The 15,374-nt window shown below is 45.5% G+C and overlaps 1 protein-coding gene across 4 annotated transcripts in view; it reads left to right on the top strand.

Moving 5' to 3' along the window:
- The window catches only part of Hivep1 (HIVEP zinc finger 1), a 143,602-nt gene that overhangs the window by 2,520 nt on the left and 125,708 nt on the right, over positions 1 to 15,374 (top strand). The window contains exons 1-2 of one of the 4 annotated variants that reach the window (XM_028867755.2): positions 182 to 272; positions 3,596 to 3,738. In XM_028867755.2, coding sequence (XP_028723588.1) covers positions 3,699 to 3,738 — 40 coding nt within the window. In that variant the 5' untranslated portion in view covers positions 182 to 272; positions 3,596 to 3,698. Of the gene's footprint in view, positions 1 to 181; positions 273 to 593; positions 679 to 1,033; positions 1,399 to 3,595; positions 3,739 to 15,374 lie in introns of those variants that run through there. The other 3 variants (XM_028867756.2, XM_037205774.1, XM_037205773.1) reach the window with 3 other exon arrangements.

Raw genomic sequence — 15,374 nt, 5'->3', positions numbered from 1 at the left:
CGCCTCCTCCCCCGCCCCGCCCCGCCCCGCCCCTCGGGCCGCGCCTCCTCCCGCGTCCTGGGTCCCCGCGGCGGGGCCTGCGGCGGGCGGGCGGGCGGGCGGGCGGCAGGGGGCCCCCGGGCCGGCTTCACGCGAGCCCGCCCTCCCGCCGCAGCCCCGCCCCGCCGCCCCCGGGGATCCCCTGCCGCCCCGCCCACGCGCGGGGGAAGCCGCCGACCTTCGCCCTGGTCGCCCTCGCGCTGCCAGCCGTCCTCACGGACACCCGGGGAGAGGTAAAGGCCCCTCTCCCGCCGGGTCTCACCCGGTCCCTCCCGCGCCCCCTGCTCGCGCCTCGGTGCCCGTCGGCAGCTGGACCGGGCGCGGCGGGGCCGGGGCCGCGGGAGGAGGTTTTTGCTTGTGTCCCGGTTGTCAAGTGCAGCGCAGCTCCCGACGGGTGCGGGCGGGGTGCGGGCCGAGCGCGGCGGCGGTAGGGGCGCTGCACCCGGGAGAGCGCAGCGCGGGGGGCGGGGGCCGGGACCACCTCCCCCTGGCGGGCGGGCGCGCGGGTGTGCGTGTGAGTGTGTGCGCGTGTGCCGGCGCCGACCTTGCGGAGGGGATGCTGCGTGCGGGAGCCGCTTGCCACTTCGGCGGGTCCTGGCCGCACGGGCGGCGGGAGCTGCGGTCCTGCGAGTCCAGCAGGTACGGAGGGCCGGCCTCCCGGTCGCCACCGCCGCTTCTCGCAGGAGGGCTCGGCGGGGCTGCGGGAGACCAGGCCGCGGCTTCCGCACCTCCCGGCTTTGTGGCTCGCTTTCCCTTTCGTTCTTTGCCCGGAGTGCCTGTTTACTCCGGGCCACCTGGGTAGTTTCTCTCCGGGTAGGGCGCGCGCCCGCCGCCGGTGCATCGGGGGAGGTGGGCAGGGGCGCGGGGCGGCTCGGGCTCGCCGCGGGGTCGGGCTCCAGCAGGAGTTGCGGCTGGAGAGGGGAGGGGGCGGTGGCGAGGCTGGCGCGAGGAGGAGTCTCAAGGCTGCCGCGCTTGCCTGCTCTGTCCTCCTCCTCTGGCTCTCCGCATCCACTCCAGGCTCCTTCCGGAGCTGGCACTTCCATTCCCCCCTCCTTCTGGCATGCGAAGCGCTTTGTTCAGTGCAGCGTTGCAGAGGGGTTTTCCCAGGCTCCGCCCTCCACATTCATTCATGTTTTTTCTCCTTGCGACTGTCTTTACGCTTTTTGATCGTGTCCTGTTTTTGCACCTTGTAGTATGTATTTCTTTCCTGAGAAAGAATGGTTGATCACTCCTCCTCGTCGCTACGGTGCTGTCGTCTTTGAAAATAACCCACTTCTCCACCTTGGATTTAAACGTGGGCTGGACAGCTAGGGACAGGGGGTGGAGGCTGCAAAACCGGGTCGCCCAAAGCTGTTACAGGTTGGGAATTTGCATATTCTACATTTATGCTTGGGAGCTGATGGGGGTCACGTGATCGGCTTACAATCAGAGTTTACGCTTTAAAAACTTCGTAATATTGTGACCGCTTAGAAGCTTTAGTTTTAATAAGGAACGGAGCATCGATACGCTTTATCTTTAAATTCTCTGTGCAGTCGGAACCTTCTTGAATTCGATAGCTGTGGTAAAGGGAGGTGAAGAGCACTATCTTTTGTAGGTCATTAGCTGGTGCTGCAAGAGACATCATCATCCATCGTTGACCATCGTGTTTCATATTCTTCCTCCTGCATTAGGTTGTGAACAGTTTGCGCTATGCTTGTGCCGACTAACAGCGGTGTTAGAAATACAGCCGCAAGCACGTTAATTTTAGCCGCCTTTTCCTTATGCGTTTTAGCTAAAGTGAAAGCATACATTACTAAAACCTTATTCTGGGATCTTAGACACATTCTTTCCCTTAGAGGCGATCTTCCCGGGAATTAATATTTAAGCATTTTCGTGTGGTAGGCAAAGCTTCTACGTTGTTTAGCTTGGTCCTTATAACAACCCTCCTGAGGTGGATAATGTTTCCTGGTTTTACAGCTTGGGAAATCTGATCTTTTCAGAGAGGTTAAGTACCTTGAACAAGGCCACACAGTATGGGGTAAAGCCTGGCCTTGAACCCGGTCTGGTTTGATTCCAAAGTATGTCCTCACAATTTGCTGTGTCATTCATCATTGGGAGGGGGGTGTCTAGGGTAGGTAAATGTTATCTTCTCTGAGGAAATGCTCATGGAGTCATGTGAGGCCACATTCCATAGTTACTGATCTGAGGCTGGTTTCATAACCTCTCCCCAAACTTGTTTTTTTTTTTCCCTCCCCTCTGTAAAAATGAATGAATTAGAGCTGTTCTCTCAGTTGTTAGGATTAAGTTAGGTGATAAGTAGAAACTCTTCAGTAAAACAGGTACCCACTAAGTGTTCTCTTGTGCTGTGTGCAGTAATAGATATGAGAGGTTTTAAACAAAGCATTCTTATTCTATTCTTTATGTTTGCTTAGTGATTAAACTTTGTTTCACCTTTTGTGCCAACATAATGGGCTTTGCTTATCAGCGTTGTTGGAGGAAGTCAAGGCTAAAATTTTAACTGATTATTGAGAAAGAATCTAATGGAAGAGAGGAGACTAGGGTTGCTGATTTGGGCATTTGGGTGGTTAGGTTTCAGGCATATAACCTTTTTGTGCCTGACATTGCAACATAATGTCATGGCTCAAAAACCTTGCAACAGAGTTACCCCCCCCCCAAAAAAAAAAAAAACGGTAAAAGAAAACTTACAATGTTTTAAATAAGTTTACCTTTTGGTGTTGGGTGGCATTCTTAGAGATCCCTAGTTAAACTTGGCTACTGCCCATGGGCTGTGGGGTGGACCTGCCGGATGGATAATTGCATATTGGTATGATGCATTTCAGATTGCTTTTGAAAAGGCACAGTCAGGACAGACTAGGTTATGCTGCATTAACAAGTGATTTCCAGGCCTCAGAGACAAAACAACAAAAGGCTGCTTTTTGTTTAGGCAGCATAATCATATTGTGTTACTAGCATTGCAACCCTTTAGTAACATACACAGACTAGAACAGTGCCTGGCCTGTGCCAGAGGGGACAGAATGATCTGGAAGATCTTTCTTTGATAACTAAGTGAGCCAGCATGGTTGTGAGGCTTGTCTGTGTCTACTCAAAGGTCAACATGCAGCTGCTGATCACAGGCATGTGCAGTCCTGCTTTGAGCCTGGAATGGAGGTGTGCCCTCACTGGGGAACAGCCACCATAGCAACTGTGCATGTTAACTGAGCCAACTGAAATGACATGACCAGGACATTGGGCTTCCCTTAGGAATGGGCACATGGACTGGATACAGCGTGTGTCTAGACCTCACACTAACTTTAACTGTAATTCCAGTAATGCTAGTCTAAAGCGAATATTTTCGCTCTTGTCTAATCTATGGCTAATGACTTTTTTCTCTTGTTTTCTCAACAAGAGGGCCTAGGGAGTGACGAGATGACCTGTCCTAGGCTTAGTTCAAAGGGAATGATGTTTGCAAAGGTTACTTTGTCTTGTGGTGAGGTCAGCACTGCTCTTAGCTCTAACATTTGAAGTGTCCTTTTCTTTTGAAGGTAGTGAGATTTACTGCTTTTATGTTCCTTTCCAGCATGTGGATTAACTGATGTCGGACAAATACATGGAGCCAGCCTTTTGTAACCTGCTCTTCCAGCAATTTCTAAGAAGAAAAAGGAGCTCTTAAATCTAAGAAAATGCCTCGAACGAAGCAGATTCATCCCAGAAATCTCCGAGGTAAGGCTCTGTTCAGTGAAGAAAGGCTTCCAGGGACCTCGTCATCCAGTGTGTCGCTGGGTGTGGGTCCCTTAGCCACTGAGTCTGCTTCACGGCCAGCTCCATTTTGTGTCACACCTTATGTAGTAGCTGTCCCTTACGTGTTGAATAAATGAATTCCACAGAATTAGTTTTCCAGTGACCCGTTCAAGGCTGGGATTTGTCATTTCTTAGCGGAAACTATGGAATCTGAAATGGATGGTTGATATTTTCTGATTATTGAATCACTGTGATTTTATCTTCATTTAAAAATAGAAAATCCTTCCTCTATCCTTTTTGTGTCTATGGGAGATTGAACCCTGCACTTCACGCACGCTAGGCAGGTGCTATCCAGTGAGCTTTCCCACTGTGTTCTCATACCTATCAGAGATTGACTTCTGTAAGTTGTGTGGAGATGAAGAAGTGAAGCGGGTTGGAATTGATGTTTACACAGTACGTTATTTGCAGAAGTCAGAGCAAACTGACTTATTTTCAACACAGAAGTATCTCATCAGTGTTTGTGGAGGTCTAGCCTGGGGTAAGGATGTGGGCTTAACATGCTTGAGGCCCTAGGTTCTATTCCCAGCACCAAAAGAAAATTTGCGCACTAAAGTGATATGCTTATTTATTTCTACACAAAAGAATTAGGTCTCAGATGACCATTGGATGCTGTGGGACGTGGAGCATCTGTCAGGTTTTCAGGTCATCGGTGCTTTGAGGTGATGCTGAGAACGCTCTTTCACATAGTACATGGTATCAAATCGCAGAAGTATGATTGGGGCATTTCAGAAATTGTTGAAAATTCTTGTCTAACCCCAAGCCTTTTATTTATTTATTTTAACAAAACTCAAGTCAGAAACTGTAACAGTATTTTTCAAAATCAAATATTTTAACACTAGCAATGCAACACAAAGATCAAGACTTATTTGATACATACATGCAATGGTTGGAAACTTTTAAGTTGTTACATGTTTCTAGAGGAGCAGAACCCTTTGGACAGTTTAACAGGGCACTTTATGACATGTAATTGTTTGGAATCTGAGCGGAGGTATTTCAGGCAGGGTTCCTTGAGCGTGTGATGGCCAGTTTGGTACAAGTGCACTTGTTCTGTGTCCAGAGCTAAGACCACAGTACAGTCCATGCTGTAACATCAGTGAGCACTGCCCCCTCCCTCCCCCTCCCATTTTGCATTCACCATGCATTTGGTTTTTAATTAATTTTTGGTCTGTGCTTGTTTAGAAATCTTTTACTGTTGCCAAAGTTTTCTTTTTCAACGCCCACATTCAGTTTTTAAGAACTAAGCAAGTGACCCACCGTTTAAGAATCCGAGCTGAGGGAATTGTAACACAGGGGTATTTGTATATCTAAAAAGAGTAAAGAGTAGTACAGTGTAAGAGGTACAAATGCTACCTTCGTCTAAGCTCCTTGCTATATGTGGAGGCTGCAGCCCTTGAAGCTGCCTTGGGTGATATGAGTGACCCTGGTGTCCTGGAGCATGGGCACCAAGGTAGACTTCGTGACTACTGTGTTGTCAGGCTATGCTTATAAAAGTTGTTTTTCATTCAATAGTAAATGAACATTAGCATACCAAGGTTACCATTTAATCTTACAAATGAAAAGAAAACTTGACTTTTTGGCTCTTGTAATAACAATTAACATGAAATAGAAATACATTTTACAACTGTCAAAATATTTTGTCTTTATTCTATATCAGTTTTCTATGTTTCTTTGCTCTTTATTTTATTTTATTATTTATTTATTTTTGTTTGTTAAAAACTGAAAGCACAACAAGCCTGATGGTCGCGCACGCCTTTAATCCCAGCACTTGGGAGGCAGAGGCAGGCGGATCTCTGTGAGTTTGAGGCCAGCCCGGTTTACAAAGTGAGTTCCAGGACAGCCAGAGCTGTTGCACAGAGAAACCTTGTATCGGAAACAACAACAACGATAACAACAACAACAAAAATAAATTAAAAAAAAAAAAAACAAACAGACAGAGAAAACAAACTGAAAGCACACTTTAGTGACTAGGGTTAGGAGCATCAGCGGTCCAGGTTTCTACCTTGTCTCCTTGGAAGGTCTTCAGGATCTTTGCACAGCTGACTTTCTTGGAACTGTCACCTCCTGTGGTGACAACACTTTCTTCAGGATCCCGTCTTAGGTCCTGCCTGAGGCCGCTCGACAGCCCTCTCTCTCCCTCTGTCTCTCTCTCTCTCTCTCTGTGTGTGTGTGTGTGTGTGTGTGTGTGTGTGTAAGTAGCAGTTGTAAACACAGCAGTAATGCTAAGGCTAGTGTAGTACACACATAGGCCAGTAGCATTGTCTCTGTCAGCATTATTCCACCCTGTCCTGCTCACTTCGGTATGCCTGCTGGGCGGCAGCTTCTCAGTAACCGTCCTCACAGGGAACGATGCTTTTTGCTGTGCGCTCGTTGGGTGACGGAGTTTTCAGCCCTGTTGTACTAGGAGAACGTACTGTAGGCACACACACTCAAAGTAGAGATATCTTAACAATTAGATAGTTCATTGTAAGTGTTCTCAGCAGAAACGTATTTGGCCAGTCATAAGGTGACATTTGGACATATGATCAATTTTCTGAGCTACTTGAATCATGAAACAATGCTTGTTTCCTGCCTTAAAATGCACTAGAACTCTGTGCTGGCAGAGGTGACTTCCCTGGCCTCCTGTTGTAACGGATGAGTATAGTGCAGAGTTTAATGAGGTGAGGATTTTTTTTTTTTTGTTTTTGTTTTTGTTTTTGTTTTTTGAGACAGGGTTTCTCTGTGTAGCTTTGCACCTTTTTCTGGAACTCACTCTGTAGCCCAGGCTGGCTTTGAACTCAGGGATCCACCTGCCGCTGCCTCCTGAGTGATGAGGTGAGAATTTAGCTGGAGCATGTTAAATGTAACATTTGGAAGCCACAGAGAAACCATGGAACTTGAATATGTGTGCTTCTCTCTGAGTCTGAGCTTTTTGAAGAGTGGACTTTATCTTGTTTACAGCTGCAGGCAAGGCACTCGGGGTAGGGATACTTGTGGAGCTGGGCATTTGGAGGCCTGCCTTTACGATTTATCTGCCTAGAGGGAACCATGTTCCAGATTGTATGAGGGCAGCAGGTGGCCTTCTAGCGGCCTTCGCTAGTTAATAGAGCCCAGAAATTTGTTAATGGATCCTAGACTGAGGTATTAATTTAGGATTTCTTAGCTTTACGATTGTGTAAAGTGATACATGATCAGTAGACACCCTCTCCAGCTGGGATTAGTGGCTGTGGCCTGGACCTGTACTTGCAGCTCACTCAGGAAGCTGAGGCCAAGAATTCAAAGTTAGCTTGGGCCACTTAGTGAGACACTGTCTCAACCAATGAACAAGAAAACGTTTATTGTCCGTAGAGACTGTTGTCGGTAGTTGGCCATTTTTTTAGGATGTGCTCCTGTGATCTCTGGCCGCTGGGCAGTGGCGGTGAGTCTCAGCAGCTAGTCAGTTTGCAATTAGGAAGGAACAGCGGACCCTGGAGTGCACTGTGGCGCTGCCAGGGGAGAGTGGTCATTAGTCAAGTGTAGTCAGTGCGCTTTCTCAGTCTTTTCTTTCTTTTTTGTAAGGATTGAATGTAGAGCCTTGTACATGTTAGGTAGTGCTCTATATCACCGAGCTGTCTCCCTACCCTTTAAACTCACTTTTAAATTAAATTTGTTCCTTGGTGGTTTCACATTTCTATAATGTAATCTAATCACACACTTCCTGCTCATCTTCCCCCCTTCCACCATGTCAACCCTCCCTCCTTCTAACAAAATCCCTCCCACTCTTATATCTTTTGTTTTTTGTGTTTGTCAAACACATTTTCAGCTTAGGCTGTTTTCAGTCAAGGTATATCTGTATATGATCAATCTGAAGTATTCCTTGGCTCATAAATATTAAAAGCATGCCCTCTGTACTATTCAAATATAGAATAAATAAGAATAAGACACTTGCATCTTTTCTGAAATTAGGATATTTTTCACTTTTTGAAGAGGACTTGAAGTGTTCGATCCTGGCCCATGACAGTAGACGATTGCTTACTTAGGGCTGTTTAGTAAAGGACAGACTGGAATTAGAGTCGCACGGGAGTTCAGGGACGAGGGCCTTCTGCAGGGCCCGCTGCTTCCTCTTGGACGGAGTGTGAGCCCCTCTGCTCACCGGGCAGGGCCTGCAGGAGCGTGGAGCTTGCGGTTCTGCTGGAAAAGTTGAGTACAGAGAGGCAGGTAGTAGAGAGTGTGGAGTTCTCACAGCTCTCTGCTGTAGGGGGGTGTGTATGTGTGTGTGTGTGTGTGTGTGTGTGTGTGTGTGTGTGTGTGTGTGTTTTCTGCCCCTGGGAAGTGTGAGATTGGAAATAAGCTGATGAAAAAGCTACCAAAATTAATTTTTAGGCACACATGAGTCTTATAAGTGCCAGATTGTCCTGAAACAGTATGTATGCATTGTGTGGATCTTACTATTAGGCCTGTGTGGGCTCTGTTTCCCAAAGGGGCAGGTTTTTGTTTTCAGAAATGCTTTCATAGACAGACCTGAGAAGACTTGATTTGGGCAAAGGCAGAAAATAGGTTTGAAACACACGAGGCTGAGTTATACAGGTCTGGCGCTCTGTCTGCTTTGTAGGAATTAGGTTTCCCCATCCTTGTCCTATAATCCAGGCAGACTCTGTTTGTGCCTTTTCCTGCTCGCACAGTCCAGGTGATCATAGAGTCCCAACACTGTGCTCTGGAGTGGATGGAGACCTGTGGAAGAGCATAGGAAAAGTGCTGCTGAGAGGCGCCCTTCAGAGTGCCGCCCTCACCTCCCTGGAGAGGGTCTCCTCCAGCCTTGTGCTCTACTGACCTTGCTAGACAGACCGTGGTGGCAGATGTGAAGGCCCAAGGTCCCATGTGATCCTAGTGAGAGGACAGGGAAGCAGGGCCATTTGGCCCACAGTCCATACTCTGAGGATGGAGGACCATCCTCATCACCTTCCTGGGGTTTTCCTTGACCTCTGAGGCGTCAAGGCTTGAGGAACTGATAACTCACACGATGATGATGCCGGTCATTTCAGATGCAGGGCTGTCTTGTGCTGGACTAGTAGTTCTGTGTTTCAAAGCTGTGGGAAAGCGAAGCGCTGCTGCCTGTTTTTGTTGTATTTGAATGTAAGGTTTCAGAGCCTCACCTTCTTTAAGATTAAAAGTCAATGTGGAAAATACAAGATATTAGTCTTTTTTGTTTTGGAAATCATATTTTGAGAATTTGGTATGACTGTTTTTCACTTTTATTGGTTGCATGCATTTGACTGTGAACACCTCAGAGAATGACCCCTTTTCACCCTCTGCAAGTTAACTTTATTAAAATATGCCAGGCAGCGTTTGGGGCTCATGTGACCATGGCCATCCTTGACTCTATGGCCCTCTACTACTGGGCATATGGGGCCTGCCCTTAAGTGGATTGTATGCCCAGTGAGACTCCATTGGAAGGAACTTCTGGGTTAGGGATGGGGGTTGTGTCTGCTTCCTCTCTCAGCACTGGGACCCCATCCGGCTTAGACCTGTGCAGGCCCTGTGCATGCTACCAAAGTCTCTGAGTTCATATGTGCGTCCATCCTGTTGAATCTGGAAGACATTGTTTCTTGGTGTCCTCTAGCCCCACTATCTCTTACAATCTCTCTGCCTCCTCTTCTGAATACTTCCTTGAGCCCTGAGGGAGGGGTTTTTATGGAGACATCCCATTTAGGACTGAGTGTTCAAGGTCTTTCACCCTTTCCCCGTTGTCCAGTTGTGGGTCTCTGTGTGTGGGTTCCCATTCACTGGAGGAGGAAGTTTCTGTGATGATGGTTGTACTCTGTGCTTTTGATGGGTGGTGAAGGCCGAGAGTTGGACTTCTTGCTATGACCCCGAGCTGTGTGGTCTTGTGCAAGTTGTTTTCCTTGTTGGTAAAGTGCAGGTAGTGGGTAAAGGCTAGACCTCAGGGCTGCAGCAGTGTTTGTCACATGCCTGGTACAGGGTAAGCACTTGCAACGCAGGTCACATCCCAGATCTGGCTGACGTCAAAGCTCTGGTTGCATGTATTTCACAAGCAGAGGACAGGAGTGCCCACAGAGAACCCTTTCTTTATTGATTGCACTTGGTGCTACACAGGCCACTTGTCTGCGCTCATGGAAGGTCATTCTTGTCTTGACTACTAGAGACTGGGGATCCTGGAGAGGGCAACCAGGGCATAAAGCCACCTGGGAAAGGAGGTCCATGCTCTCTACCACCCCTTCCGTTCTTCCCCCTGAACTCATTCAGTCCTTGCCTGTTTGTTTTGTTCTGTTTTTAACATGTTAAAAGAGGTTAAACAATGTTAGTCTTTCTCCAATATTAGGAAAATGAAAGCTTATAAAATATTTCAGTGTGATTCATCACATGGGATTGGAGTGTTGTATTTAGGTTGGGAGATAAGTGCCATTTCAGTCCCCTGCTCCACTCCAGTGTAGGAAGAGAAACTCAAGCTGCTTTTCAGGGTTCTCTCACTAGTGAGAATATTTTCACTTGCTGTCAGTTCATGGGCCTGCTCTAGTGGTGGTTTTCCTAAAAGCTTCTACCATGAATGCAAGCTTGCCTTGTTAATGTAAGCGTTATCTGAGTTCATGAGTAGACTCTGTCTAATTCTAATGATTGCCATGAGGGAATTCTGTTTACACATTGCTTTTACACATTGTTTTTACACATTTGAATGTTAGGTCAGCCATTCCATGCTGACAGCGAATGATTTGAGAGGTCAGGAATCCTGTAGGGAAAACAACTCCTTGGCTTATTTGAAATACTTTTCTGTATATGACTGAAGCTAGAAAGGAAGTAGGTAGTAATTTAAAAACCAGTTTTAGATGATATATATGAAAAAACCACTGGTGTTTCTAGGAGCTGTCACATAAATGGCTGATGTTATTTAATTTGACTGGAATAGTATGGGAATAGACTTAATATAGAAAACCTCTCATTTTGTTTTGAAGGTAATTATTTTTCAGTTCATGTTGAGAATACATTTGATGCTTTCTGAATGCTTTTCAACATTAGCCAATTTTTTTCTTTTTGAAAGAAAATATAAAATGTAATAATATAATCAACCACAATAATGATTTTATTTTAGAGCATCTTTGCACACAGTGTGTTCTGGTGAGGTATAATTTTTTTTCTTACTGTAGAATAGAAGAGTAAGTAATGGGAATCAAACCTCCTCTTGTACACCTCTTCCTAAGCCTCACAACCAGAACGCAATGATTTGAGCGAGGCTGGGGAACGTTTGTTCTTGTGTTCAATATTTCATGAATAGATGAAGTGCTTCACTTTTCAATTTGTATTTAGAACATTTGGCAGTGTTTTTCTGCATATTAATTACGGGTGCTCTTCTGAAATGTTTTAATATGCCAATTGCAGTATATCACCTCGTTAGAGCGAGTACTAGAGATTCCTCACTGAGCATGAGAACATATATCCACATAGGGTCATTTCACAAGACTTCTCAGTTCTTCAAGGAGGCCCTTTTGACCGTTGGGTTTCTAGACTCATATATTATACAGTTGTATAGGATTGTGTTATTATTATTATTGAGACATAGTCTTAGTACGTATCCCTGGCTGGCCTGGAACTCAGTATGAAGACCAGGTGGATTTTGACTCATGAAGATCCCTCTGCTTCTTTCTCCCAAGTGTTTGGATTAAAGGCAAGAACCACCATGCCTAGAATATTACATTAGTTTTTGCTCTTTTCATTGTAAAAATTTAACCAAGTTTTGAGTTGGGTCTATGATATATTCCATTCTAGAGAGTACTGTAAGACTGCTGCTGTGCAGCAGTATTTAAACATAGAATGCACTCACAGTACGATTGGTTACAATTAGAGTTACAGTGTAATTAATGTAGGAGTTCCTAAGTATGATTGGAATCGTGGTGGTCTTGACATGTGCATACCTATTGTATTGATATAAAGCCTGATTTGTTGAACTGGGCGGTGGTGGCACACACCTTTAATTCCAGCATTTTAATCCCAGCACAGAGGCAGGTGGATCTCTGTGAGTCCAAGGCCAGCCTGGGCTACAGTGAGTTCCAGGATAGGCACCAAAGCTACATAGAGAAACCCTGTCTAGAAAAACAAAAACAAAAACAAAAAACAAACAAACAAACAAAAAAAAACCAAAAAGATTGGTCTGATACTAAATGATGAATATAAATTTAATGGCTGTGCTGTTTGGAAGTGTACTTCCACCTTCTTGTCTTACAACTTTGAGATTCGTCACTGAAGAAAACTGTAAGACCAGCACATAACTGTCTAATACCTACAATAGTCAAATAAAAGTGGTCTAGATGTACAGTTAGGGGAGTATGTTATATTGCAGAAGTAAGTGAAAAAGCATCCACACCTTGGAGCCTGGGTAGTTTCCCAGGCTCAGTGTTCCTCTGCTAGCACAAGTTGGAGTGGGGAAGACCTGGCTCATATTTGGTTCATTCAGCCTTCTGTACAGATAAACAGAGTGATAAACGAGTCCACTTTGTGCTGCCTACTTCTTTCCTGTAGATGATATTTGTGGAGTGTTCTTTCCAATATTTTGGTTTCTTTTTGTTTGTGTTGAGATGGGATGCTTCCATGCTGCCCAGGATAGCCTCAAGTGATGACTCTTGAATGGGTAAGGTAAACCAGGCGCCTTGTGTCCCATTGTTTTTAAATAGTTATGGCTGTCCTGGGCTGGTGGCAAGGAAGAGGCTGTGCAGATGGTTTTCTGGTGTTCAGCGTAGCTACCCTTTCCACAGGTCTATTACAGGGCTGTATGCGAAGCGCTTTTGTCATGTGTACTTGTTTCAACTACATGAAGTAGGTGAATTATAACCATGTTTTATAGCTGAGGAAGGGAGGGATAGAGCAACTGTCACTTGCCCTGAGTGTCCCAGCTGGGATCTACATAGCCACCCCCTTGGCTTCCAACATGCACAGTCACGCTCACACTGGCTGCTGTTGACAGCAGGCAGCTCTTTCCTGATGGACGAGTTTGTCAATGCTCTCCATCTATGGAGTGAAGCGTCAAGAATAGCATACAGAACCAATGGGAGGGAGGCCAGAGTTGGAAGGATTATTAACTTTTTTCCTTTTAAGTCTTTGCTTTTTGAGAGTCCATTTCAGAGTCGTTTGTATATATGACTTCAAGTTGAATTTGCCATCACAAACAATCCTGGCAATTTCCAAACTCTGCCTAAGAATAATTAGTCCTTAAAGATGTTTGTGTATGTGGTTTGCTTAGTCGTGCATGGTTGGAAGTAGAGATGTCTTGCCTAAAAGTAAGCAGGGCAATGTTTATATGAAGGTTTCAGAAGATTATCTTAAATTTCAGAGGTGAACCTATTAAATATTTAAGCCAAATGACTGACATTTTAAGCTATTCCTTGTATGGTATGCATCGCAGAAATTAGAACAAGCAGATTTTTTTCATTGTTGAGGGTCTCCCACATTGCAGGTGTAGGTAAGGTGCCACGAAGCGCTGGTTTTTAGCATATCAGTGTGTGTGTGTGTGTGTGTGTGTGTGTGTGTGTGTGTCTTATATTCCTTTCCTATTTTACTTCTTGTTATAGTGAACTAAAACCAGTTCCTGCCTTCGTTTCCAGTATAGATGTCTCCCACGTCCGGGAAAAGGTTAGGGATGCTACCACACTCAGCTGCTGTAATGGACTATGTATATGCCATATGTATGTATATGCCGTAGGGACTCCAGAGGAAAAAAGCCAGAAATGATGTCAGTGCTGGAGCATGGGGCATCCTGCTCAGAGGCATCCACTTCAGTTTTTTCTGGTGAGAACTTGATGGAGGAAACAACTTTGACATAGATTTTTAAAGAAAGGAAACACAGACTGGCAGAGAAAATAATTCCATCAAGCTTTGGTAGAAGAAAGAACAGGGTGGCGGGACCAGTCTGGGATCCTGGGATTGTTGGTTTTTTAGTTAGAGTGTATTTTCTTAGTGAAATTGAATTTTAAGGACCCAAAGGGTAAAGACTTCTTACATTTGATGTGTGTAGTTTCTACTTTTTTGTAATGATAAAATTATTAAGTTAATATTTTTATGCTACTAGGGAAGGTGTATTCGACTTTCTGTAAGAAGTTAGAGACCAGGTGTTGTTATTCTACATTATGACATTAAAACAAAAACAAAGAGACTTGAACTTCTGTGTAGGGCCAAATGTTTGTTGATATCTAGGGAAGAGGATGGAAGGTTAAAAGAATGAGGCAGTCTTTTAAAAACTGTTAAACACCCTCAAACGAACCTGACAGCACAAGTGTTTTGCTTTGGTCTGCTGTTGATGAGCAAGGGAAGTAATGGCCACGGTTGAGTGCATAGATAGCAGGTCTCTGGTTCACTCTTGAGTAGCTGTCATTTTGGAGCAGGGGTCAGGAAACTACGGGCCAAATCCAGACCTTGTCTGTTTCTGAAATTGTTTCTTTAAAACATACTTGCGTCTGTTGCCTCATGTTCCATCTAGGGCCATTTTCATGGGGTGATGGCAGCGATGAGTAGCTCCATGTGGCTGACTAAGCGGAAGTATCTGCTTCCAAATAGAGCCAGGGTCAACACACAGCTCAAAACCTGTGTGCGAATCAGTAACTGCTTGAGTGGCATTTTCTTCTCTGACAGCAGGAGCCTTTGGTGGTCCTCAAGTACATTACAGCAAATGGCCACATTGACTTCCATCACACAGAAAGCTCTGTGTGGGCTTCTGTGGCCCTGCTCTGCCCTTCATTAGTCAGGACATACAGACTGTGGTGTTCAAACACGAAAATCCAAACATCGGTGCAGCTATGTGACCAGCGGACCTAGCAGGCATTCAGCTGACAGCCAGGCAGTGTGCGCCTGCAGAGCAAGGGGGTTGGGTGCCTTGCCTAACCTTCTAGATGCCTCTGGCTTGAGCTAATCTTCTGTGCTTCCATAGGATAGTGTCCAGTGTGTGATGATCCACATTCCAGTCATACAGGGTCTTGGAGGAGCTTGATTTTCCACTAAGGATGGATTTGATGGAAGTTATTGCACAGGAAAGTCACCTTCTCCAATCTCCAGGCAGTAGAGTTAATTGCCTCAGCCACACTACGATGTAGTGTGTATTTGAGCTTTGTAAAGTGTGATATCTAGTCAGTAAAATCTAGGGTAAGTGCTCAGTTCAGAAATGCCCAGTAAGTTTAAAGAGTGGGGGCAGCCTTTGGTACAATCTAGTTATATATCATGTGTGTGATGTATCCTGAGGTGACCTCCAGCCACTGGGGGTCTGACCTCATCCCAGCTCCAGCCTAGATAACGGCTGCCCTGCTTTCCTGTTCTACATGGCCCTCTCTGGAAATCAGGTAAAGGGGATCATAAGAGAAATTGTCTTCTCAATACATTTAAATCGTATTTGGCATAATGTGCTTGAGATTCTTCCACCCAGTAGCACACACCAGGATTTTATTACCATTTGTTGTGAAATGGTATTTTTTTATACACAGCCTGCTTGTCTATTCATGAGCTGATGGACATGTGGGCTTGCCCAGTGTGGTTAATGTTGCTATCAACAGTCTGGAATTCACAAGTCCAGTGGGATTTAACCTCCACTCTGCCTGATATTACTGTAGCTC

The sequence above is a fragment of the Peromyscus leucopus genome, chromosome 5 (assembly GCF_004664715.2).
Source record: "Peromyscus leucopus breed LL Stock chromosome 5, UCI_PerLeu_2.1, whole genome shotgun sequence".
Taxonomy (NCBI): Eukaryota; Metazoa; Chordata; class Mammalia; order Rodentia; family Cricetidae; genus Peromyscus; species Peromyscus leucopus.
This window is presented reverse-complemented; position numbering and strand designations above follow the sequence as displayed.